The sequence below is a fragment of the Anomaloglossus baeobatrachus genome, chromosome 4, assembly GCF_048569485.1.
Source record: "Anomaloglossus baeobatrachus isolate aAnoBae1 chromosome 4, aAnoBae1.hap1, whole genome shotgun sequence".
In the NCBI taxonomy this organism is placed as follows: domain Eukaryota; kingdom Metazoa; phylum Chordata; class Amphibia; order Anura; family Aromobatidae; genus Anomaloglossus; species Anomaloglossus baeobatrachus.
Window position 1 is genome coordinate 428,332,940 of NC_134356.1, and position 24,313 is coordinate 428,357,252.

General features: G+C 48.5%; 1 protein-coding gene across 1 annotated transcript in view; it reads left to right on the top strand.

Annotated features, from left to right (window-relative positions):
- NCAPH2 (non-SMC condensin II complex subunit H2) overlaps window positions 1–21,843 on the top strand; it is a 228,765-nt gene extending 206,922 nt beyond the window's left edge. The window contains exons 15-21 of the mRNA XM_075345425.1: window positions 330–400; window positions 3,361–3,463; window positions 3,844–3,918; window positions 10,691–10,746; window positions 19,594–19,695; window positions 20,418–20,567; window positions 21,368–21,843. Coding sequence (XP_075201540.1) covers window positions 330–400; window positions 3,361–3,463; window positions 3,844–3,918; window positions 10,691–10,746; window positions 19,594–19,695; window positions 20,418–20,567; window positions 21,368–21,508 — 698 coding nt within the window. The 3' untranslated portion in view covers window positions 21,509–21,843. The remainder of the gene's footprint in view (window positions 1–329; window positions 401–3,360; window positions 3,464–3,843; window positions 3,919–10,690; window positions 10,747–19,593; window positions 19,696–20,417; window positions 20,568–21,367) is intronic.
- The last annotated feature ends 2,470 nt before the right edge of the window (window positions 21,844–24,313 follow it).

Below are 24,313 nucleotides of genomic sequence, written 5' to 3' on the forward strand. Positions count from 1 at the left end.
GGAGGCCTGGCCTCACTACCGCTACACTCATCTCAGGGAAACATTGTTTTTAGCTTGTAAGACATGGAAGACATGGTTAACCCTGCCAGACAGTATTAATGAGAAATGCTGTTTGATCTATTGTTCTGATATAATCTTGATATGATATTGATAATCTTCAAGAAAATTAGTTAAAAAATTGATCCTGGTATCTTTGAAATGTAACAATTTGGGCTTTTTATTAAGATAGTAAGCGCAAAGCTCAGGGCCTGGATTTGAGGTCATGATGGTTATTACACATATTTGGCACTGAAATGCTTTAATGTTGTGTAACTCCTGTAATTTTGCAGACATGGAAGTGTTGTATTGGGAGCATGCCAAAGTACGTCTTGCTGCACAGAGGAAATTCCAGAAAAGAATGGTAATGGCATAGTATAGATAAGTCATATTTCAGTATTTATACATTACTGTGCAAACATTTTAGGTAGGTGTTGAGAAAATGCTGCAAAGTAGAAAACTTTTAGCACTTCTATTTTTGAAAGCATTATTGTCAATGAACAAAATGCAAAATTAATGACTAAAAGAGAAATCTAAATTAAATCAATATTTCGTGTGGCCACCCTTTGCCTTCAAATATTCATCAATTCTTCTTGGTCCTATTGCACACAGTTTTTGAAAGAATTCAGCTGGTAGGTTGTTCCAAACATCTTGCGGAGCTAACCACAGATGTTCTGTGGATTTTGTCTCTATATGCAATCCCAGACAGACCCGATTTTGAGGTCAGGCCTAGGTGGGGGCATAATCACTTATTGATTTAACTGACATTCTTTTTAAGCTCTTCAGCAAAAAGATCAAGCCTCTAGCGATCTACATAGGCATGCAGGTTTTAGAAAATAAAATGATACTTTGATATCTGCAACCTGATGTCTGTTTCCAGAGAAATCCACATTATTATAAATGAGCTGTTCAAATCTAAAGACCAGCCACACAACTCCCTGAGAGTCTGCATCCAGAACTTATTACAAGTAGGGGGCAATACCAGTGTGAGACATGTAATGTCTGATCTTCTGTTATCCTGATTTAACTGCAGAGCTATGTTGACTACAAGTAACATGACAACACAAGGCCTACCCATTAAGTTAAAGACACCACACTTGAATAAAGTAAATGGCATTAAATGGCCGTGACATTTATTAAGGGTTACATAATAAGTAAATTAATCAATATAATCAATAAATAAAACCAATATTTTTATTAAAATTCTTCTATAACCATATTCCATAAAAAAACAGTCCGCCAGTAAAACTGGCGACTTTACGCAATATTTTAAAAAGAGAAGTCCATAACAAACCAGTCCACCAGTAAAACTGGCGACTTTCCCTCTAACAAACGTCACGACGAGAGCAGTTCTTGAAGCAGTCTTTCTCCAGGGGGGAGTTTGGGTGTTCTTCTTGATTTTTAAATCTTCTGACAGCCAGCTGATGGAGAGCTGCTACTTTTATACTTAAATTTCCCGCACTTTCTGCCAGCTGATCCAATCACCTGGCAGAAAAACGGGCGCGCAAAAACCAGACTAAACCAGTCAGCACCAGAACACCTCAGAACCACTGACTGGAATTTTGTTAACCCTTTCTACACCTGAGGAAAATGACAACCAAATTCACAACCAAATAGTGAGGCCTGTGTTATCATGCGGTCGCTACGGCATACAAGATACCGTGCTCTGAACAAAGTACAGCAAAGCTGAGATTTGTCTCATTAGAGACAAATTCTGGAATCGTATCTCTCTTTGACAGTGCTGTTAGCGTTGCTGCAGGGCTGTGCCAGATTTCATATAAGGCCGCCTTCACATTGCCTTGTGACCTCCACTCAGTGGTCCCGTCAGAGCTTCCGTCCGAACCGCCCCCCACAAAACGGGTTTCAGATGCATGCGCCGACGGGGCCATTGACTATAATGGTGCAGAGAGAGTCACTGTGTGATCTGCCTTGCACCATTTTCAGGTACATACGCTTTCTGCTGGTGGACATTCAGAAGCAGTCTACTACGTCTGGGTGTCCGCCTGCAAAAATCGTATACACCTGAAAATGGTGCAAGACAGAGCACAAAGTGACTCCGTATGCATCATTATAGTTGATGGCCCGGTCAACACATGCGTCCAAAACCCGTTTTGCAGGGGGTTCGGACAGAAGCTCCGACGGGACCACTGAATAGGGGTCACAATGCAGTGTGAAAGCAGCCTAAGGTTTGTATGACTCTTTTTGTTTTCGATTTAGTTTTTGTTTATGGGTATTGTTAACCTCACCTTTTGTAGCAGAGTTTCCTGTTCCTCGCCAAGTGTTAAGCCTCCCAGACAGCTGTTTCTGTTCCAGTTAATGACTGTTTTAACCTACATATGAAAATGATGATCGTTATCACCTGTTTGGTATAATTGGTTTCTCATCAATCCTATTATAATCTTACAAAATCCTGGATTGTCTACAAGTGTACTTAGAATTGATGCTGGTTTTGAATGGTTTAGATTTCTCTGTTTATGTACTTTAAAAAATGTATTCATTTCTAAAAATAGCGGGCAGCTGTCTTCAAGGCTGGCTTCCTCTCTGTGCGGGCAGGCGGCCTAATTCTTCCTCTCTGTGCGGGCAGGCGGCCTTCTTCCTCTCTATGCGGGCAGGCGGCCTTCTTCCTCTCTGTGCGGGCAGGCGGCTGTCTTCCTCTCTGTGCGGGCAGGCGGCCGTCTTCCTCTCTGTGCGGGCAGGCAGCCGTCTTCTTCTCTGTGCAGGAAGGCGGCCGTCTTCCTCTCTGTGCGGGCAGGTGGCCGGCTGCCTCTCTGAGTGGGCAGACGGGTTGCAGTCTCTGTATGGAGCAGGCCGCTGCGGCGGGTATCCCACATGCTCTGGGTTCAAATGATGGCGCCCGGAGTCAGCGCATGCGCAGATGAAGCTCAGCTGAAAGCTCCATCTGCGCACGCGCTGCTCCGAGCGCCATTTCTTTGAAGCCAGGAACGTTGATAGAGCATCTGGGACACCTGACACACAGCCACCGCAGCTTCCGCTGCCAGGACAGACCCCACCCCTGCTAGGACAGACCCCACCGCTGCCAGGACAGATCACACCAGCACTAACTTCTGTGACTCCACTCCACCACCGCTGCCGACCCCTCCGATAAAGACAACACCGGAGTATAAGATGGACCCCATTTTTTATTTATTTATTTTTTTTATAACATTTATTTCTAAATATGGGGTGCATGTTATAATCCGGTGCGTCTTATAAAACGAAAAATATGGTACTTTTGATTTTCTCATTGCAGTAAGTGTTTATCATGGTTTAATTCATACGTAATATCCTGGTAACTTTTTTTTTTTTTTTTAATTTTTATTAAAGGGGCCCCAGTTTGAAACTTTGAAAGAAGTACTTGCAGAAGATGACCCCGTAAATCATGTAGATGAAGTTCGTGATGAAGACTATCTGGATCATGAAGATGATGGTGCGTGCAAAATCAATTCCAAATTTCTCCTTTTGTAGTACTCGTGTAGACCTCCCTGTCGTTGATCGAGGATGTTGTTTGGGACTGTGGATCATTTCTTTGTCTGCAAAGTGAAAAGAAAATTCTAACCATTTCATGATTGAGATGTTAAATCACAAGTCCTGGGTGTGTTAGATTCTTAAATCTGTGATATTCTTTTCTTTAGTCCATATGTGTGGGCAGAGTGCAGCAGATATTCTGTATCCCTATGTATACAAGATATTTTAAAAAAAAAATTTGATATGAAAATCTGAAATGCTTATTGTATTATCCAAAGCATACTTCTCAAACTTGCATGAACCAAAATGACGTTCTCTTCCTATTATACTTTATTTTTAAAGCGCTCTCAGACCATGAAGATTTGGGTATGAACATTCCAGCTAGTCTGCGTGAAGAGGCACCCTGTGCGGAACTTGGTAATGAATACTTCATTTACTCCTGTTAGCTATCATTAGTAATATGTATTATTCTATAGAATACTTAAAGGGGCTTGCCTAGATACTTTATACCCTTCTGATTAACAAGTTTACATGCAGTTGTGGTTACCGCTAACAAGAAGACAGCAGTATAATGTATAAATTATATCCAAAAACTAATTCAAGTAAATCCAAACACTGCAGATATTGCAACTCTGCTCCATTCACATCAGAGGTGGAAGGAAGATGTGGCTATCTCCGTGCTGCTGACAATGTCCTAAGGCAGTGGTGGGGAACCTTTTTTCTGCCAGGGACCATTTGAAAATTTCTACCAACCTTCGGGGGCTGTATTGGTTGCAGTCAGACACTGCCACACAGGCTGGGGGCACGTCTGACTGCAACCAATCACAGACGCCAGGACGGCCGGTGGGCAGGGAAAGCAGTGCATATGTTTGGGCAATAATGAGCGGCCCAGAGAGGCTGCAGGAACAGCATACAGCTGTGCGGGAGCAGTTTACAGCTGCGCTGGAGCCTCGGTAAGTATGAAGCACTCACTTCATTCTTATTTCTTTGTCGCTCCATTGGGAGACCCAGACAATTGGGGTGTATAGCTTCTGCCTCCGGAGGCCACACAAAGTATTACACTTTAAAAAGTGTAACCCCTCCCCTCTGCCTATACACCCTCCCGTGCATCACGGGCTCCTCAGTTTTATGCTTTGTGTGGAAGGAGGCACACATCCACTCATGCATTCTCATATTAGTTATATCGGTTGAAAGAAAAGAGGGCCCTCACGGGGCCCCCGGCATGTTCCCTTCTCACCCCACTACGTCGGCGGTGCTGTTAAGGTTGAGGTACCCATTGCGGGTACAAAGGCCGGAGCCTCATGCCGTTTTCCTTCACCATCCCTTAGCGGCTCTGGGAGAAGTGGGATCCTGAGCGGTCATCCAGTCACTGGGACCGTGATCCCTCCGCAGCCCCTGTGGGAATCTGTCGGACAGGAGTCTATTTATCCTCAGGGACCGGGCCCTGCATCACTAAGGTACTCTGTGTCCCCATGGGGGCTGTGCATGGAGCGCCTTCATCCCGGACGCTGCAGCAGCTGCTTATTTGTGAAGGCCGGCGGACTTCCGCGCCGACCGCGCCTGCTTGTCGGCCGCGGTCTTAAATTTAGTCCCCGGCTTCAATTGCGGCCTAGTAGCAAAACTCCCGCCCCCGGGCCTGTCTGTCAGGGGTAAGGGCGGGACTGCCGACCTGACGTCGGATGTGAGGGCCGGAGCATCCTGTATGTTTCCTCCCCCCCTCACTGATCACTGTGGGGACTCCAGATTCCCGCACTTTTCTAGCGCCGCCCACGGCCCCACTCCTCCCCAGAGATCTCTGGCAGCCATTTTTTTGGCATTCTGCCGGTGGAGGATTTCCAGGAAAGAGCTCTGCAACGCTGGGAGACCTAAGGCAGGGAATCTGGAGGACACACGCTCCGCTTTTTAGCGGTCGGTAAGCCACACCGGTCACCCGGTGCTGGTCCCCTTAGGGTGCCGGAATAGATACTATATATTTATATATTTCTGTTCGGTCGGGCTGTATGCCCTTTCCCATATACCCTCAGTGATCACTCTCCTAGGAGACAACAGCATGTCGTCCACAAGGAGCAAGGGTGCCAAGGCACAGGGTTATTTTGCGACCTGTACCTCTTGTGCGGCTATGTTACCTGCGGGTTCCACCTACCCTCACTGTGAGCACTGCTCAACCCCTGTTTTGCTTGCTCAGCCGGAGCCTCGGTCACTAGTGGGCCCCTCGGCTCAGGTAGACCCCCCTGCTCCCCCTGTCCTGGCGTCAGGGACAGAATTTGCCGTTTTTGCTGAAAAACTCTCTGAGTCACTCTCACAATCCATGGCTCAGTCTATGGACAAATGGTCTGCCAAGCTGCTTGAAGCTTTGCAGTCCAGACCGGTCCTTACACAGGCCCCGGGCCCTGTTGGATCATCGCCTCCAGGCCCCTCTCTGTCCGCGCCGCAGCGCGTTCCCAGGGGGGGCCCTAGGTCTCACGTGGAGGACTCCTGCCCGGACCACAGTCCCAGACCGGCTAAGCGGGCCCGCTGGGAATCTTCCCCGACTTCTTCACGCTGCTCGGGTTCCCAGCTTGAGGACTCTCTGGAGGACGAGGCGGACGTCGCAGCTCAGGGCTCTGACCCTGATGTTGCTCTCAATCTTGATACACCTGAAGGGGACGCCATAGTAAATGACCTTATCTCGTCCATCAACCAGGTGTTAGATATATCTCCCCCGCCTCCTACTGTAGAGGAGTCGGCGTCTCAGCAGGAGAAACACCAGTTTCGGTTCCCTAAACGTACACGGAGTGCGTTTTTCGATCACTCTAACTTCAGAGATGCTGTCCAGAAGCCCAGAGCGGTTCCGGACAAGCGCTTTACTAAGCGCCTTACTGACACACGTTACCCCTTCCCCTCTGACGTAGTTAAGGGTTGGGCTCAATGTCCCAAGGTGGATCCTCCAGTCTCTAGATTGGCGGCTAGATCTGTGGTATCGGTTGCAGATGGCTCATCGCTAAAGGATGCCACTGACAGGCAGATAGAGCTCCTGGTGAAATCCATCTATGAAGCCACGGGCGCGTCTTTTGCCCCGCCTTTTGCAGCCGTGTGGGCACTCCAAGCTATCTCAGCTTGTCTGGCTGAGATTAATGCGGTCACACGTAATTCTGCTCCGCAGGTTTCGTCTTTGACTTCTCAGGCATCAGCTTTTTCTTCCTACGCCATGAACGCAGTTCTAGACTCTGCTAGCCGTACAGCGGTGGCATCCGCTAATTCTGTGGCAGTCCGCAGGGCCATGTGGCTGCGCGAATGGAAGGCAGACTCGGCTTCCAAGAGGTTCTTAACCGGTTTACCGTTTTCTGGCGATCGATTGTTTGGCGAACGATTGGATGAGATTATTAAGGAATCCAAGGGAAAGGACTCCTCCTTACCCCAGTCCAAACCGAAGAGACCTCAGCAACGGAAAATACAATCGAGGTTTCGGTCCTTTCGTCCCTCCGCCAAGCCCCAATCCTCTTCGTCCAGCAGGCCGGAGAAAGGCCAGAGGAACTCCTATGCGTGGCGGGCTAAGCCACGCCCCCAAAAACCCGCCGGAGGCAATGCCTCCAAGGCGGCCTCTTCATGACTCTCGGCATCCCCGAACCGCATCCTCGGTCGGTGGCAGGCTCTCCCGCTTTTGCGACGCCTGGTGGCCACATGTTCAAGACCGATGGGTGAGAGACATTCTGTCTCAAGGTTACAGGATAGAGTTCAGCTCTCGTCCCCCGACTCGTTTCTTCAGAACCTCTTCGCCCCCCGAGCGGGCCGATGCACTTTTTCAGGCGGTGGACGCTCTGAAGACAGAAGGAGTTGTGATCCCTGTTCCCCCCAGGAACATGGTCGCGGCTTTTACTCCAACTTGTTTGTGGTGCCAAAGAAGGACGGCTCGTTCCGTCCCGTTCTGGACCTCAAACTACTCAACAGACATGTGAGCACCAGACGGTTTCGGATGAAATCTCTCCGCTCGGTCATCGCATCGATGTCACAAGGAGACTTCCTAGCATCGATCGACATCAAGGATGCTTATCTCCATGTGCCGATCGCACCCGAACATCAACGCTTTTTGCGTTTCGCCATCGGGGACGAACACCTTCAGTTCGTGGCATTGCCTTTCGGCCTGGCGACAGCCCCACGGGTGTTCACCAAGGTCATGGCATCTGTTGTGGCGGTCCTACACTCTCAGGGCCACTCGGTGATTCCCTACTTAGACGATCTTCTGGTCAGGGCACCCTCTCAGATGGCGTGTCAAAACAGCCTTTCCGTCGCTCTGGCGACTCTCCAGCAGTTCGGGTGGATCATCAACTTCCCAAAATCCAAGTTGACACCGACCCAATCACTGACGTACCTTGGGATGGAGTTTCATACTCAGTCAGCGGTAGTCATGCTACCGCTGGACAAACAGCTTTCGCTGCAGGCAGGGGTGAAATCTCTTCTTCGGGGTCAGTCACACCCCTTGAGGCGCCTCATGCACTTCCTGGGGAAGATGGTGGCAGCGATGGAGGCAGTGCCCTTCGCGCAATTCCATCTGCGGCCACTCCAGTGGGACATTCTCCGCAAATGGGACAGGAGGTCGACTTCCCTCGACAGGAACGTCTCTCTTTCCCTTGCAACCAAGACGTCACTTCAGTGGTGGCTCCTTCCCAACTCTCTGTCGCAGGGAAAATCCTTCCTACCCCCAACCTGGGCTGTGGTCACCACGGACGCGAGCCTGTCGGGGGGGGGGGGGGCGGTTTTTCTCCACCACAGGGCTCAGGGAACCTGGACTCCGATAGTCTTCCCTTCAGATCAATATTCTGGAGATAAGGGCAGTGTATCTAGCCCTATTGGCTTTCCATCGGTGGCTGGAGGGCAGGCAGATCCGTATCCAGTCGGACAACGCCACTGCCGTCGCATACATCAACCACCAAGGCGGTTACTCGCATTTCTAGTGGCAGTTACATCGCTCCGTAGAGTGTCGGAGCTGGCAGCGCTGTCATGCAAAGCCCCCTTCCTGGTTTTTCACCAGGATAAGGTGGTTCTGCGTCCTGTTCCGGAATTTCTCCCTAAGGTGGTATCTCCTTTTCATCTCAATCAGGATATCTCCTTACCTTCATTTTGCCCTAATCCAATTCACCAATGTGAAAAGGATTTGCACTCATTAGATCTGGTGAGAGCACTCCGGCTCTACGTGTCTCGCACGGCGCCCCTGCGCCGTTCAGATGCGCTCTTTGTCCTTGTCGCTGGCCAGCGTAAGGGTTCGCAGGCTTCCAAGTCAACCTTGGCTCGGTGGATCAAGGAACCGATTCTTGAAGCCTACCGTTCTTCTGGGCTTCCGCTTCCTTTGGGGCTGAAAGCCCATTCTACCAGAGCCGTGGGTGCGTCCTGGGCATTGCGGCACCGGGCTACGGCTCAGCAGGTGTGTCAGGCAGCTACGTGGTCTAGTCTGCACACTTTCACGAAACACTATCAGGTGCATACCTATGCTTCGGCAGACGCCAGTCTAGGTAGGCGAGTCCTTCAGGCGGCGGTTGCCCACCTGTAAGAGGGGGTCGTTTTCGGCTCTTTTTATCGAGGTATTCTTTTACCCACCCAGGGACTGCTTTTGGACGTCTTAATTGTCTGGGTCTCCCAATGGAGCGACAAAGAAGAAGGGAATTTTGTTTACTTACCGTAAATTCCTTTTCTTCTAGCTCCTATTGGAAGACCCAGCACCCGCCCCTGTTCCCTTCGGGCTGTTTGTTCTTTTGTGTACACATGTTGTTCATGTTGAATTGTTCTTTTGGTTCATGGTTTTCAGTTCTCCGAACATCCTTCGGATTGAATTTACCTTAGACCAATTTATAAGTTTCCTCCTTCCTGCTTTTGCACAAAAACTGAGGAGCCCGTGATGCACGGGAGGGTGTATAGGCAGAGGGGAGGGGTTACACTTTTTAAAGTGTAATGCTTTGTGTGGCCTCCGGAGGCAGAAGCTATACACCCCAATTGTCTGGGTCTCCCAATAGGAGCTAGAAGAAAAGGAATTTACGGTAAGTAAACAAAATTCCCTTCTTTCTAGATTTTTCTTTTTTTTAATTTTTTTTTATTTTTTTCATTTCTCACATCTTTCATAATATCACATATAACATTACGGGACCCGGGCACCTGTGAAACTGTGCGGATTCGGACTTTTACAGTCCGGGTCCGCCCATCACTAGGCTCCAGCAGTCTCTAAGAGCCATATCTCTGCTCCCTTGGCTACAAGATTGACATTTTAGAACATCACTGCAGAGTAGAAATAGGACTAACAGGACATTGTCAATGGGCAGTCCTGAAGCAGAAAAAGCAAGCAAGAGCTTGATAAAGCATACTTTTTTTTTTCCCTACAAAATCAGAAAGGAAAAAATACTCTTAAAATTGCAGTCATATGGGTGTACAGGAGAGCGCTAAGATTTTTATTTTCCTCTGTGTGTATTAACTTATATTCTGTTGGAATTTTGAAGCATTGTATGGTATACACACTAAAAAATAGGGACACTAAGGGGTACTTTGCACGCTGCGACATCGCTAGCTGATGATAGCGATGCCGAGCGCGATAGTACCCGCCCCCGTTGCACATGCGATATCTTGTGATAGCTGCCGTAGCAAACATTATCGCTACGGCAGCTTCACACGCACTTACCTGCCCTGCGACGGCAGGCGGCCAATAGAAGTGGAGGGGCGGAGGTAAGCGGGACGTAAACATCCCGCCCACCTCCTTTCTTCCGCATAGCCGGTGGAGGCAGGTAAGGAGATGTTCCTCGCTCCTGCGGCTTCACACATAGCGATGTGTGCTGCACAGGAACGAGGAACAACATCGTATCTCTTATTGGTGCGACATTATGAAAATGTCCGACACTACACAGATCACCGATTTATAACGCTTTTGCGATAGTTTATTGGCTCATCTAGGCTTTACGTGTTGCGACGTCATTACCGGCGACGGATGTGCGTCACTTTTGATTTGACCCCGACGATATCGCAGTAGCGATGTCGCAAAGTACCCCTTAGATGAAAGTTGGGGACAACATCCAATGCAATAATTTTATTCTTTTTTTTTTTTTTTTTCCATGGATTTTGTCTCTTGATTCCCTTAGTCACTTATCATATACGTAATTATGTGTTTGTTTGATTTTAAGACTTGCCTATTATTGCTGATAGGCTGTAAATGACACTACGTTCTCTTTTGCAGATCCTATGGACCTCCATGAACCATTGACCTATGAAGACCTTGTGAGAAGAAATGTGGTAAGTGCAATACTTATTTCACTTCTGTTCAGGGATGCATGATCTATTATAATTTCTCTGAAGGCCAGTGGCTTTCTTCCAGTAGTAATTTCTTGATATTTGAAAAGTTAGTAAGAATGATATGGTGTTTAAAATAGTCTATTTTACAGATGTGGGTCCACTTATATCAAAGCAGATTCTTATAACCCACAACCCAAGTATTAGGTAAAATGTAGGCTTTATAGCTCCATTTCCTAAAGGGGTTATCTAGTCTTCTAATATTAAGGCTTAACCATCTATTTTTAAAGGGAACCTGTCAGGTCCAATATGCACCCAGAACCACAAGCAGTTCTGGGTATATATTGCTAATCCCTGTCTAACTGTTCCTGTATACACTAGCATAGATAAAGAGATCTTTAAAAAAAAAGTATTTCTAAAGCTCTTTTATCTTCTGCTAATGAGCGGAGGGACTAGTCCCAAGGATGTTATATCCCCCGACTAGCCGCCCTCTTAGCATGTTAGTATGCCCACAGGGGTGTACGAACATGCTATTCAATGTCATCAGTGGTGACATGTGTACCTGTGTTCACTTTGACCGCTGATCTGAATACTGGGCACTTCCGGTCTTGCACAGGAGGAAGCCGGTTGTACGCGCCCCGGCTTTAGAGAGGTCTACTGCGCATGACTGGAAGTGCAAGACATTCAGAAGCGCAGTCACAGGGAACACAGGTACGCACGGCACCGCTCGTGACGCTGCATTGAATAGCATGTTAGTACACCCCTGTGGGCGTGCTAACATGCTAAGAGAGAGGGCTAGTCTGGGGATATAACGCCCTTAGGACTAGTCCCCACGCTCATTAGCATATGATATAAGCTCTTTATAAATACTTTTTCTAAAGATCCCTTTATCTTTACTAGTGTATACAGGGACGGTTAGGCAAGGAGTATCAATATGCACCCAGAGCTGCTTGTGGTTTGGGGGCATATTGCACCTGACAGGTTCCCTTTAAGCTGCGGGGTTCCACTGACCTTCACCCCCTCCGATCAGCTGTTTGAAGAGGCTGTCATTGCCTATTGCAACTTGCAGGCTGCTTCATACTCGTCTGCATGGTGCTTTGTTTAGCTGCAGTGGCTGCATTGGAGTGAATGGGACAACACTACAATACATCTTATCACGCTGTGAATAGTATAGAACACCAACTACAAACCAGCCTGTCAGCTCATGTTAACATTTATAAAGGGCACAGCGCTCATATGAGCACCACAGCCATTTCAAACAGATGATTGCATGGGATTTTGCTTGTAAAGCTTCCAGTGATCTGATATAGATAGGCTATCTAGTGATGAGCCAAGTTTTAACCCCATCACCACCCAGCAATTTTCTGTTTTTCATTTTTGTTTTTTCCTCCCCTTCTTCCAAGAGCCAAAGCTTTTTTACTTTTCCATCAATATAACCGTATGAGGGCTTGTTTTTTGCAGGATGAGTTGTATTTTTGAATGACTCCAATCATTCTGCCATATGTTATGCAGGGAAAATAATTCCAAGCGCGGTGACATTACAAAAAAAATGTAATTCAACGATTATTTATTTATTTACCATGTTCACTATATAGTAAACCCCATTATCGCCATTTTTCAAGACCCGTAGCATTCTTTTTTTTTTTAAGAATCTGGGGCTCAGTCATGGCTTATTTTCTTTGTCGCTCCATTGGGAGACCCAGACAATTGGGTGTATAGCTTCTGCCTCCGGAGGCCACACAAAGTATTACACTTTAAAAAGTGTAACCCCTCCCCTCTGCTATACACCCTCCCGTGCATCACGGGCTCCTCAGTTTTTATGCTTTGTGCGAAGGAGGCACACATGCACGCATAGCTCCACAATTTAGTCAGCAGCAGCTGCTGACTATATCGGATGGAAGAAAAGTGGGCCCATATAGGGCCCCCGGCATGCTCCCTTCTCACCCCACTCTGGTCGGCGGTGCTGTTAAGGTTGAGGTACCCATTGCGGGTACATAGGCAGGAGCCAACATGCTGTTTTCCTTCCCCATCCCTGCAGGGCTCTGGGTGAGGTGGGATCCATAATCGGTCTCCAGACACTGGGACCGTGCTCCCTCCGCAGCCCCTGGGGAATCTGCTGGACAGGAGCTGGGTATCGTCAGGGACATGGCCCTGCTACTGTGAGGTACTCTGTGTCCCCTTGGTGACGGCGCATGGAGCGCTTGTGTCATACACGCTGCAGCACTGCTGGGCGTGTTAGTGCGCCGGGACTACCGCGCTGACCGCGCTTGTTTGCCGGCCGCGCTTATAACTCTAGTCCCCGGCTTCTGCGGCCTAGTACCGCATATTCCCACCCCCGGGCCTGCCAGTCAGGGGAAGGGAGGGACGCTGCACTGGAAGATTCCCACACTTTCTAGGGCAAGGTGCTCTGTGTCCCCGTTGGGACGGCGCATAAAGCACCTTGGGCCCAGACGCTGCAGCGACTGCGGCGTGCGTATGGGTCCGGGACTACCGCGCCGACCGTGCACTGCCGGCCGGCCGCGATTTTAACTTTAGTCCCCGGCTTTTGCGGCCTAGTATGGGATTCTCCCGCCCCCAGGCCTGCCAGTCAGGGAAAAGGGCGGGACGGTCGGTATGACGCCGACAGTGAGGGCTGGAGTACACTGAGCTGTCCTCCGCCCCCCTCACTACCCACGCTGGGGCACCAGATTCCCGCACTTTTTGTGACTACGCCCACGCCTCCCTCCTCCTCAGAGAACGCCGTCAGCCATGTTTTCAGCAACTTCTGGCTGCAGCTGAGGGAGACCCGGGGCTGAGAATCTGGTGGCCACAAGCCACATCCGCAGCCCCTGGGGGAATCTGCCGGACAGGAGACGGAGTATCGTCAGGGACATGGCCCTGCATCTACAGGTACTCTGTGTCCCCGTTGGGACGGTGCATGAAGCACCTTGGCCTCAGACGCAGCTGCGACTGCGGTGTGGATTTTTTGTCCGGGACTACCGCGCCGACCGTGCCTGTTTGCCAGCCGCGGTTTTTACTTTAGTTCCCGGCTTTTGCGGCCTAGTGTGTTAAACTCCCGCCCCTGAGCCTGCCAGTCAGGGAGAAGGGCGGGATGGTCGGTATGTTGCCGACAGTGAGGGCTGGAGCACACCTCGCTGTCCTCCGCCCCCCCTCACTGATCACTATAGGCCACCAGATTCCCGCAGACAGAGCCCTGCATCATAACGTACTCTGTGTCCCCTGAGGGACAGTGCATGCAGCATCTGTGTTACAAACGCCGCAGCGGTTGCTGACTGGTTTGTGAGACTGGGACTACCGCGCCGACCGCGCCATGTCTGCCGGCCGCGTTTTAAATTTAGTCCCTGGCTCTTACGGCCTAGTGCCATATACTCCCGTTCTCGGGCCTGCCAGTCAGGGGTAACGACGGGACGGCCGACTGGACGTCGGCAGGGAGGGCTGGAGCATACGTTGGTATCCTCCTTCCCCCTCACTGAGCACTGGGGGGCACCAGTTTTTCAGGTGCTGTCCCCCCCTTGGTGTCGCAGTGTATATATATATATATGTTTATTTATATGGTATATGATCTCACTGTTCGGCAGCATTATTTGTTTTTGGCTGTATACCCTCACTGATTACTCTGCGGACGACATGCTGTTGTCTGCTCTTAAAGAGTAAGGGTGCCAAAGCACTGGCTTATTTTACAACCGGTACCTCTTGTGCGGCTATATTACGGGCACTGCACAGATGACAGCGACAGAGTTTGCATGATGAAATCAGCAAATCGCTGAATAGCTTTCACATCACAGGACTCAGTCTATGGACAGGGGGTCTGCTAAGATACTGGAAGCCTTGCAGTCCAGACCGATACCACAGGGCCAGGGAGCTGTGAGTTCATCGCTCCCGGGTCCCTCTGAGTCGGTACAACATCCTGGGGTAACACCCAGTTCCCACGGTGAGAACTCCGTCACGGACCGCGGCCTATGATAGGCTAAGCGGGCCCGCTGGGAACCTTCCCCGACTTCATCAGGAGTGCGTGTTTCGATCACTCTAACTCCAGAGGGGCCGTCCAGTAGCACAGAACTTGACGGACAAGCGCTTACTAAGCGCCTTATTGACACGCGTTACCCTTTTCCCCCCTGACGTGCTTAACGGTTGGGCTCAGTGTCACAGGGTGGATCCTCCAGTCTCTAGGCTGGCGGCTAGATCCGTAGTATTAGGGGCAGATGTCCATCTCTCACGAATGCCACTGACAGGCAAATAACGCTTATGATGAAATCCATCTATGAAGCCATAGTCGCATCTTTTGCTCCAGCCTTCGCAGCCGTGAGGGCACTTCAAGCTATCTCAGCTTCTCCGGCTGAGATTATTGCGGTTGCACATAACTCTGCCACGCAGGTTGTGTCCTTCACTTCTCAGGCGTAGGTTTTTTCGTTCTACGCCATGAACGCCGTTCCTGGACTCTGCGAGCCGTACAGCGGTAGCAATTCAGTGGCAGTCTGCAGGGCCATGTGGCTACGTGAATGGAAGGCAGGCTCTGCTTCCAAGAAGTTCTTAACCGGTTTGCCATTTTATGGCGACCGTTTGTTTGGCGAGCAATTGGATGAAGTTACTAGACAGTCTCGTCCTTGCCGCAGTCCAAGACCGATGGGTGAGAGACATTCTGTCTCACGGTTACAGGATACAGCTCTGCTCTCGCCCTCCGACTCGTTTCTTCAGAACATCTCCGCCCCCCGAGTGAGCCGAACACTCTGAAGCCTCGATGTCACAAGGAGACTTCCTACCATCAATTGACATCAAGGATGCTTATCTCCATGTGCCGATCGCACCCGAGCTTCAACGCTTTCTGCGTTTCGCCATCAGGGATGAACACCTTCAGTTCGTGGCACTGCCATTCGGCCTGGCGACAGCCCCACGGGTCTTCACCAAGGTCATGGCAGCAGTGGTGGCGGTCCTACAGGGCCGCTCGGTGATCACTTACCTACACGATCCTCTAGTCAAGACACCCTCCTGGGTGGCATGTCAACACAACCTGACCATTGCTCTGGAGACTCTCCAGGGGTTCGGGTAGATCATCAAAATTCCAGGGTCAAAGCTGACACCGACTCAATCACTGACTTATCTCGGGATGGAGTTTTATACTCTCTCAGCGATAGTGAAGCTTCCGCTGCATAGTCAGCGTTCACTACAGACAGGGGTGCAATCTCTCCTTCAGGCCCAGTCACCCCTTGAGGCGCCTCATGCACTGTCCCAGGAAGATGGTGACAGCAAGGGAGGCAGTTCCCTTGCGCAGTTTCGTCTGCGTCCGATTCTTTCGGACACCGCAAATGGGACAGGAGGTCGACGTCCCTAGACAAGAACGTCTCTCTTTCCCTTGCAGCAAAACCTCTCTTCAGTGGTGTCTTCTTTCCACTTCCGGGGCGAAGGAAAAATCCTTCCGGCCCCCAGCCGGGGCTGGGGTCACGACGGACGCGAGTCTGTCAGGGTGGGGAGCGGTCTTCCTCCACCACTCGGCTCAGGGAACCTGGACTCCGACAGAGTCCTCCCCTCGGTTAAATGTTCTGGGGATAAGGGCAGTGGATTTAGCCCTAAAGGTGTTCCAGCGGTAGCTGGACGGCAGGCAGATCCGAATTCAGTCGGACAACGCCAAGGCAGTTGCGTACATCAACCACCAGGGCGGCACACGCAGTCGTCAAGCCTTCCGAGCAGTTCGGCAGATGCGGCTGTGGGCGGAAGCCACAGCCTCCAACTTCTCCGCAGTTCACATCCCGGGCGTAGAAAACTGGGAAGCAGATTTTTCTCAGTCGCCAGGGCATGGACACAGGGGAATGGTCTTCACCTGCACGTGTTTCTAGAGATCTGTTGCCGTTGGGGAACGCCGGACGTCGATCTAATGGCGTCTCAGCACTCATTCATGGCTCGGTCCAAGGATCACAGAGCTCTGGCGGCAGACGCGCTAGTTCACGACTGGTCGCAGTTTCGACTGCCTTATGTATTTCCTCCTCTGGCACTACTGCCCAGAGGGTTACGCAAGATCAGGTCAGCCTTCCTCGTTGCTCCAGACTGGCCGAGGTGATCGTGGTACCCGGATCTGTGGCACCTCACGGTGGGTCAACCGTGGGCACTCCCTGACCGACCTGACTTGCTGCCTCAAGGGCCATATTTCCTTCGGAATTCTACGGCTCTAATCCTCACTGTGTGGTGGCTCCTAGCGTCATCAGGGATATCTCCAGATGTCATTGCCACCATGAGACAGGCCAGGAAACCAACGTCCGCCAAGATCTCTCACAGGACTTGGAGGATCTTCTTATCCTGGTGCTCTGATCAGGGTTTTACTCCCTGGCCGTTTGCCTTGCCCACTTTCTTTCGCAAAGGGTGGCCTTCCTAGTGGCAGTCACATCACTCAGAAGAGTATCTCAGCTGGCAGAGCTGTCATGCAAAGCCACCTTCCTGGTGTTTCACCAGGATAGGGTGGTTCTACGTCCGGTCCCGGCCTTTCTCCCTAAGGTATCCCCGTTTCGTCTTACCCTCTTTGGGTCCGCATCCAGTTCACCAATGTGAAAAGGATTTGCATTTATTAGATCTGGTGAGAGCACTCCGGCTCTACATTTCTCGCACGGCGCCCCTGCGCCGGTCTGATTCGCTCTTGTCCTTATCGCGGACCAGAGTAAGGGATTTCAGGTTTTCAAGTCAACCTTGGCTCGGTGAATCAAGGAACCGATTCTTGAAGCATACCGTTCTTTTGGGCTTCCGATTCCTGCAGGGCTGAAGGCCCATTCTACCAGAGCCGTCGGTGTCCTGAGCATTGCGACACCAGACTACGGCTCGGCAGGTGTGTCAGGCGGCTACCTGGTCGAGTCTGCACACTTTCACGAAACACTATCAGGTGCAGGCCGATGATTCGGCAGATGCCAGCCTAGGTAGGCGAGTCCTTCAGGCGGCAGTTGCCCACCTGTAAGAGGGGGCCGTTTTTCGGCTCTTTTATCGAGGTATTCTTTTACCCACCCAGGGATTGCTTTTGGACATCCCAATTGTCTGGGTCTCCCAATGGAGCGACAAAGAAGAAGGGAATTTTGTTTACTTACCGTAAATTCCTTTTCTTCTAGCTCCTATTGGGAGACCCAGCACCCGCCCCTGTTCCCTTCGGGCTGTTGTTCTTTTGTGTACACATGTTGTTCATGTTGAATTGTTCTTTTGGTCCATGGTTTCAGTTCTCCGAACATCCTTCGGATTGAATTTACCTTAGGCCAATTTATAAGTTTCCTCCTTCCTGCTTTTGCACCAAAACTGAGGAGCCCGTGATGCACGGGAGGGTGTATAGCAGAGGGGAGGGGTTACACTTTTTAAAGTGTAATACTTTGTGTGGCCTCCGGAGGCAGAAGCTATACACCCAATTGTCTGGGTCTCCCAATAGGAGCTAGAAGAAAAGGAATTTACGGTAAGTAAACAAAATTCCCTTCTTTTGCACCCTGAGCTGACATTTTTAATTATACAATTTTTGGGTAGATGCTGTTTTGACCACCTTATTGTATTTTAATACAATGTTACAGTGACCAAAAAAACATTCTGGTGTTTAGATTGTTTTTTTTTCTCGTTATACCCTTTACCAATCAGATTAATTTATTTTATATTTAGATAGATTAGGCATTTCTGAACTCTGTGATACCAAATGTGTATATTTTTATTTTCATTGGTGCAAAAGGGGGGTGATTTGAACTTTGTGGAGGGTTTATTATTTATTATTATTATTATTATTATTATTTGCTATTTTTTAAAACTTTTTTTTTATTTATATATACGGTTTTTATTGTTTTTACTAGACCCCTTAGGGGATATGAAGCCCTTAGGGGATATGAAGCTGACACAATCCGATTGCTTCTGCTGTACAGATCAGTGCTTCAGCACAGCTCTGTACAGCAGAAATTCTGATCTCCTCTGAATGCCGGCGCTCAGGCGGCGTTCACAGTAACTACTTTATGGCAGTGATTGGGGTCATCAGTTGACCCACCCTGTGATCATGATAACCCATGATCACTTCAAGGGTCCACCAGTGGTGGTGGGGAATAGTGTGCTTCCTGCGGCATGCTTTAAATCCCCCTGTCAGAGATTGACAGTGGGATTTGATTAACAGGCGCAGGTGAATCTCCAATCCACTTGTGCCTGTTAGCTGCACATGTCGGCTGATCCTGCATAATGCTATGTGCGTTCAGTGCGTTTTGGACGTGTCAATTCTTTCCTGCGGTTTCCCCCCATGCAATGCATTGGAAAAACGTAGAAAACCGCAGAGATCAAAAACGCAGCCCAAAAACGCGATAAAAACGCATGCGTTTTTACCGATACGTTTTTTTGCGTGTTTTTGCTCCGGGTGCGTTTTTATGCGTTTAGCAACCAAAAACGCAGGGTCAAAAAAATGCTGTGTGCGCACATAGCCTTAAACGGACAGACATGGCACGATGGCTTAGTGGTTAGCACTGCAGTCTTGCAGCGCTGGGGTCCTGGGTTCAAATCTCACCCAGGACACCATCTGCAAGGAGTTTGTATGTTCTCCCCGTGTTTGCATGGGTTTCCTCCGGGTACTCCGGTTTCCTCCCACACTAAAAAGACATACAGATAGTGAATTTAGATTGTCAGCCCCAATGGGGACAGTGTTCCTGATGTATGTAAAGCGCTGCGGAATATGTTAGCGCTATATAAAAATAAAGATTTATTTATTTTATGTAATAGGGGTAGGTCATAGGTCATGAAGGAATTAAAAGGCTAGATAATACTATGAGCCCAATTTTATTTTTCATAACGATTTGTGTTTTGGGGGATCATGCTATCTAATCGTTACTTAGAAACAAAGTAACTTATATTTTTATTCTGTAATTTTAGGATTTATTTATTGCAAATTCCCATAAGTATGCACAGGAAACGGTACTCTCCTTGCGTGTGCGAGAGTGGGAGGATAAAATGGGACCACAACTTCAAGAACAGGTATTATCTGAAGGATAAGGTCTTTACAACATACTGCTACCAACTTCAGCATTGAATATTAGATTTGTCTGTAACACAGCTTGTGGTCTATGTTGAGCGCACCCCTTTCTATTTCCATTACATTATTTAATCATATAGAAATCACAGGTGAGGCCCTCCACACTGACCATTCTTTATTGGCCAGTGTGAAGAGCAGTTTTTCCTATGGAAGACCTGTCAATGAAAATCGGGCCTTTTACGTAATCAATTAAAGAGGTATCCTTCTTAAAATTTCTTTAACCTATTGGCTCACCTGATGTGAAAAATGGCAACATCAGTGTTACCACTCTTTCCTTGCTCCAGTACCATCTCTCCAGTGCTGCGCTTGGTGTTTACAACCTGCGGTGGTGAAGTCCTTACTGCAATGCAGATGGTCGCTACAGCCAGTCACTAGGCTCAGCATTGATGCCGCTGTAGTCAGGAATTCACCGCAGCAGCAAAGGAGAGCTGGGGAAGGGGGGTAAGCAGATTTTACTACTTTTACATAGTGTGAGCCAATGGAGTGAAAAAATTGGAAGAAAAAAAAAATGCCTATCCTTGCAATAAAAACTGATCACCTACAGGTTCCAGATTTTTACTCATGTAACCGAAAAGCAATTTAAAAATGTTGTGACTTATAAAGTTCGGTTTCAGTGACTGGTATGGTATTCGACTAAAAGACCTTTTCATGTATTGGTTTTTAGGAAGAAAGAGGAACTTTCGATATTCATGATTATGGGGACCGTCTTGTATCACAGTTCAGTAAGGTGGGAGAGTGGAGATCCTTTGCAAGTTTAATGGCACACAGGGAAGCCCATGAAGTTTGCAGATACATGCTGGCATCATTACAACTGGTAAGTGAGCAGAGCTGATCTTCCTGTTTGGCAATGCTGTGGTAATCATATGTGGGTGGACTTGCATAGATCTGCAGGCTGAACTTCTGCGCAATCTTAAAGGGGTTGTCCATTACAAGGACAACCCTTCTGATTCCACCAGTCTGATTCCTGTGCCGACGCCATTCTAGTCATGTCTGTACTCCTGTTCCCAGGCTCATGTGAGGTTGTGATGTCACACGATCCCCGCCTTCAGTCACTGCCGGCTTCTGTCTCCCTGCCTTTTGACGCAGAAGCAATCAACAGGAAGTGAGCGTCAGCTGCAGTGTTCACTTCCTGTTGATTAACTAATTTGTCTGAAGTTGGCGAGACAGAAGCCAGCGTTGATTGGACGCGGGGCTCACGTAGCGTCACGTGAACTCCAAGAACGCGAGTACTGACACTGTTAGGTCGGCTCCGGCACGGGAGGCGAGTATAAGCTTTTTTCATTTTACCTGGGGGAAACATAGAATCTGGAGGGGGTGTCCTAATAGTCGACAACCCCTTTAATTTATGTAGTAATTAATTTGGTAGTTACATGCATTAGTAAAGAGGTAGCACAAACAAGGACTACAGAACTTTAGTTAAACTTGTCAGACATATACGACTACTTTTTCCCCCCTTGACTGGTATCTATGACCTGTAATATGTTGACTGATGGGAAAGCTTTGGAGAATCAAATCTCGTATTGACTGCTGAGCTTTGTTTTTGCATAAATCATGTGGGCACCACTTAGTTGCAAGCACTGGGGTATGGACTGATTATATTTTTTTTTTAATTAGGCAAACGATTACACAGTCGAGGTGTCCCAAAAGCCAGGGCTTCAAGAAGGACTGGATACAATGTCTCTACGTCTTCTCAGTCAAGAGAAGGCACACGAGAGGTTTAAGACGTACACTGCTCCATCTGTTTCCGAGCAGTGACAGTAAAGAAGAAACTGTTTATTGCTCATTACATCATTTTACTAGTTTGTCATAAGTAATCTTGTTTTTTACAAAAGCCACCTGTTTTCTATATAGTGATGCTTAATTTAGCATGTCGCAGGGCTGGCCCCCCATAAAGAAAAGAAATTAGAACGTTGCCGAGTGATGAACGTATATTAATGGATTGTCCATCCCTTGCCATTCTGTGATGGAGGTTCGTTTTGGCATTTAGTGCTTTATGCATTTAATCAGACATGCAAATGTTTTTATTACATTTATATTGTGTACATACTTTTTTTTTTCTTTTAAACCAATATTTTGTACAGTCTACTGTTCCTGTTTTTAAATTTTTGTATGTATAAAATCTATATATCCACTTTTGTTTTTGTTTTTTATATCTCGACATGGTAACTTTGAGCATAACTTCACATGGATCACTTTTAAAAATCGTATTGATTAAAAACGTAAACTAATCTAAAAGGCTAAATTCTAATAAGTGAGTCTTACCGGTGCCGGTGGTCATACCGGCAATTGTTTGCTATTGCAAAAATATATATATATATATAAAAGACTACATAATATCTAACATGGGCCAACAATAAATTTACAAAAGCTGGTGATAATTAATTGTACAACTGCAATTACATAAAAAGTTGGGACATTGTGTAAAATGTAATGAAAACAAGAATGCAATGATTTGGAAATCTTATAAAAATATAGAACACAGATCAGAAGCTAAAAGTTAGAGATGTATCCATTTTATTTGGAAAAACTTAATTCCTTTAGAAATTGATGGTAACAACACATCTCAAACAAGATGAGGCCGGGCCATGTCTACCATTGTGTAGCATCACCTCTTCTTTGTTTAATGTCTTGGAAGTGAGGAGCCAAGTGCTGGAGATTTGGGAGAGGGATGTTGTTGCAGTCTTGTGTGATGTATGAGTTTCGCTGATCAACAGTCCTGGGTCATCTTTGCTAAATTTTTCATTTTATAATATGCCAAGTGTGTCTATTGGTGAAAGGCCTGGACTGCAGGCGGACAGTTGATGACCCAAACTCTTCTGTGAAGCTATGCTGCTGTGATGGATGTAGTATGTTTTTTTTAGCATTGTCGTGATGTAAATACAAGAACTTCACTGAAATAGGCATTGTCTGGATGGGAGCATACAGTATGTTGTCCCAAAACCTCTACATAATGCTCAGCACTGATAGTACCTCTCTAAGATGTTTAAGCTGCCCATGCCCATAGGCCAGTGGTCCCCAACCTTTCTGAACTTGAGAGCCACATTCAGCTTTAAGAGTTAGCAGTTCTGGGTGCTTATTTCTAATCCTTGCCTAGCAGTTCCAGAATCTAGTAGCATAGATAAAGAGATCTTTAGAAAAAGTATTACTAAAGATCCTTCAATATATGCTATAGAGGCCAGCGACTAGTCGCAAGGACGTTACTTCCCTTGGCTAGTCTGCCCCCTTAGCATGTAAGCACGCCCCTGTGGGCATACTAACATGCAAATGAATGCGCAGCATCAGAGGCATGCTCGCGTTCACCTCTTCTGCCACTGTGAGTGACACTGGATTTCGGTTTAGTGTGCATGATCCCTGGATGTCCAGTCATGCGTATTATGAAGCCATGTGTACGCATCCCAGCTTCAAATTGATGTAGTGCGCATACTGGAAGTGCCGGAGATTTCTGCTTATGCGCACTGACCCTATGCCCACTATTTTGAGGCGGTGCAGCGGACACAGGTACGCGCGTCACTGCCAATGATGACGCTGGGCAGTGGGCATTGAATAGCATGTTAGCACACCCCTGTGGGCGTGCTAACATACTAAGAGGGAGGAATGAGCACAGGAAATAACACCCTTGCAACTAGTCCCTGCGCTCATTAGCATATCATAAAGGCTCTTTAGAAATACTTTCTTTGTCGCTCTATTGGGAGACCCAGACAATTGGGTGTATAGGCTATGCCTCCGGAGGCCGCACAAAGTATTACACTCAAAAGTGTTAAGCCCCTCCCCTTCTGCCTATACACCCCCCGTGCTCCCACGGGCTCCTCAGTTTTTTGCTTTGTGCGAAGGAGGTCAGACACGCACAGCACAGCTCCACAGATTAGTCAGCAGCAGCTGCTGACTATGTCGGTTGGAAGAAAAGTGGGCCCATATAGGGCCCCCAGCATGCTCCCTTCTCACCCCACTCTTGTCGGGTGTTGTTAAGGTTGAGGTATCCATTGCGGGTACGGAGGCTGGAGCCCACATGCTGCTTTCCTTCCCCATCCCCCTCAGGGCTCTGGGTGAAGTGGGATCCTATCGGTCTCCAGGCACTGAGACCGTGCTTCATCCACAACTCCTATGGAGCCTGCTGGAAGGAGCCGGGTACCGTTCAGGGACATGGCCCTGCTACGTGAAGGTACTCTGTATCCCTGTGGGGAGCGCGCACGGCAACACCTCAGCTTTGCTGGGTGTGCTAGTACACCGGGGGACCGGTTTAAACTGTGCCATTACACACTCAGCGTCGCTGAGTGTGTTTATATGTAGGGACTACCGCGCTAACCGCCGCTGCCATGGGAAACTGCGGCGCGGCTGGGACTTGTAGTTCGCCGGGGACTTCGGCGTTAGCCGCGCTTTTACGGCTGCCACGCTTATACTCGAGTCCCCGGCTTGGCTTGCGGCCTAGTTTCCCTTTCTCCCGCCCTCAGCCCTGACAGGCAGGGGAAGGGCGGGACGCTGCACGGAAGAGCAGCACTGAGGGCTGGAGTATGATTTCCATACTCCACTCCCCTCACTGTGCACAGTGTGAGCACCTCGGCT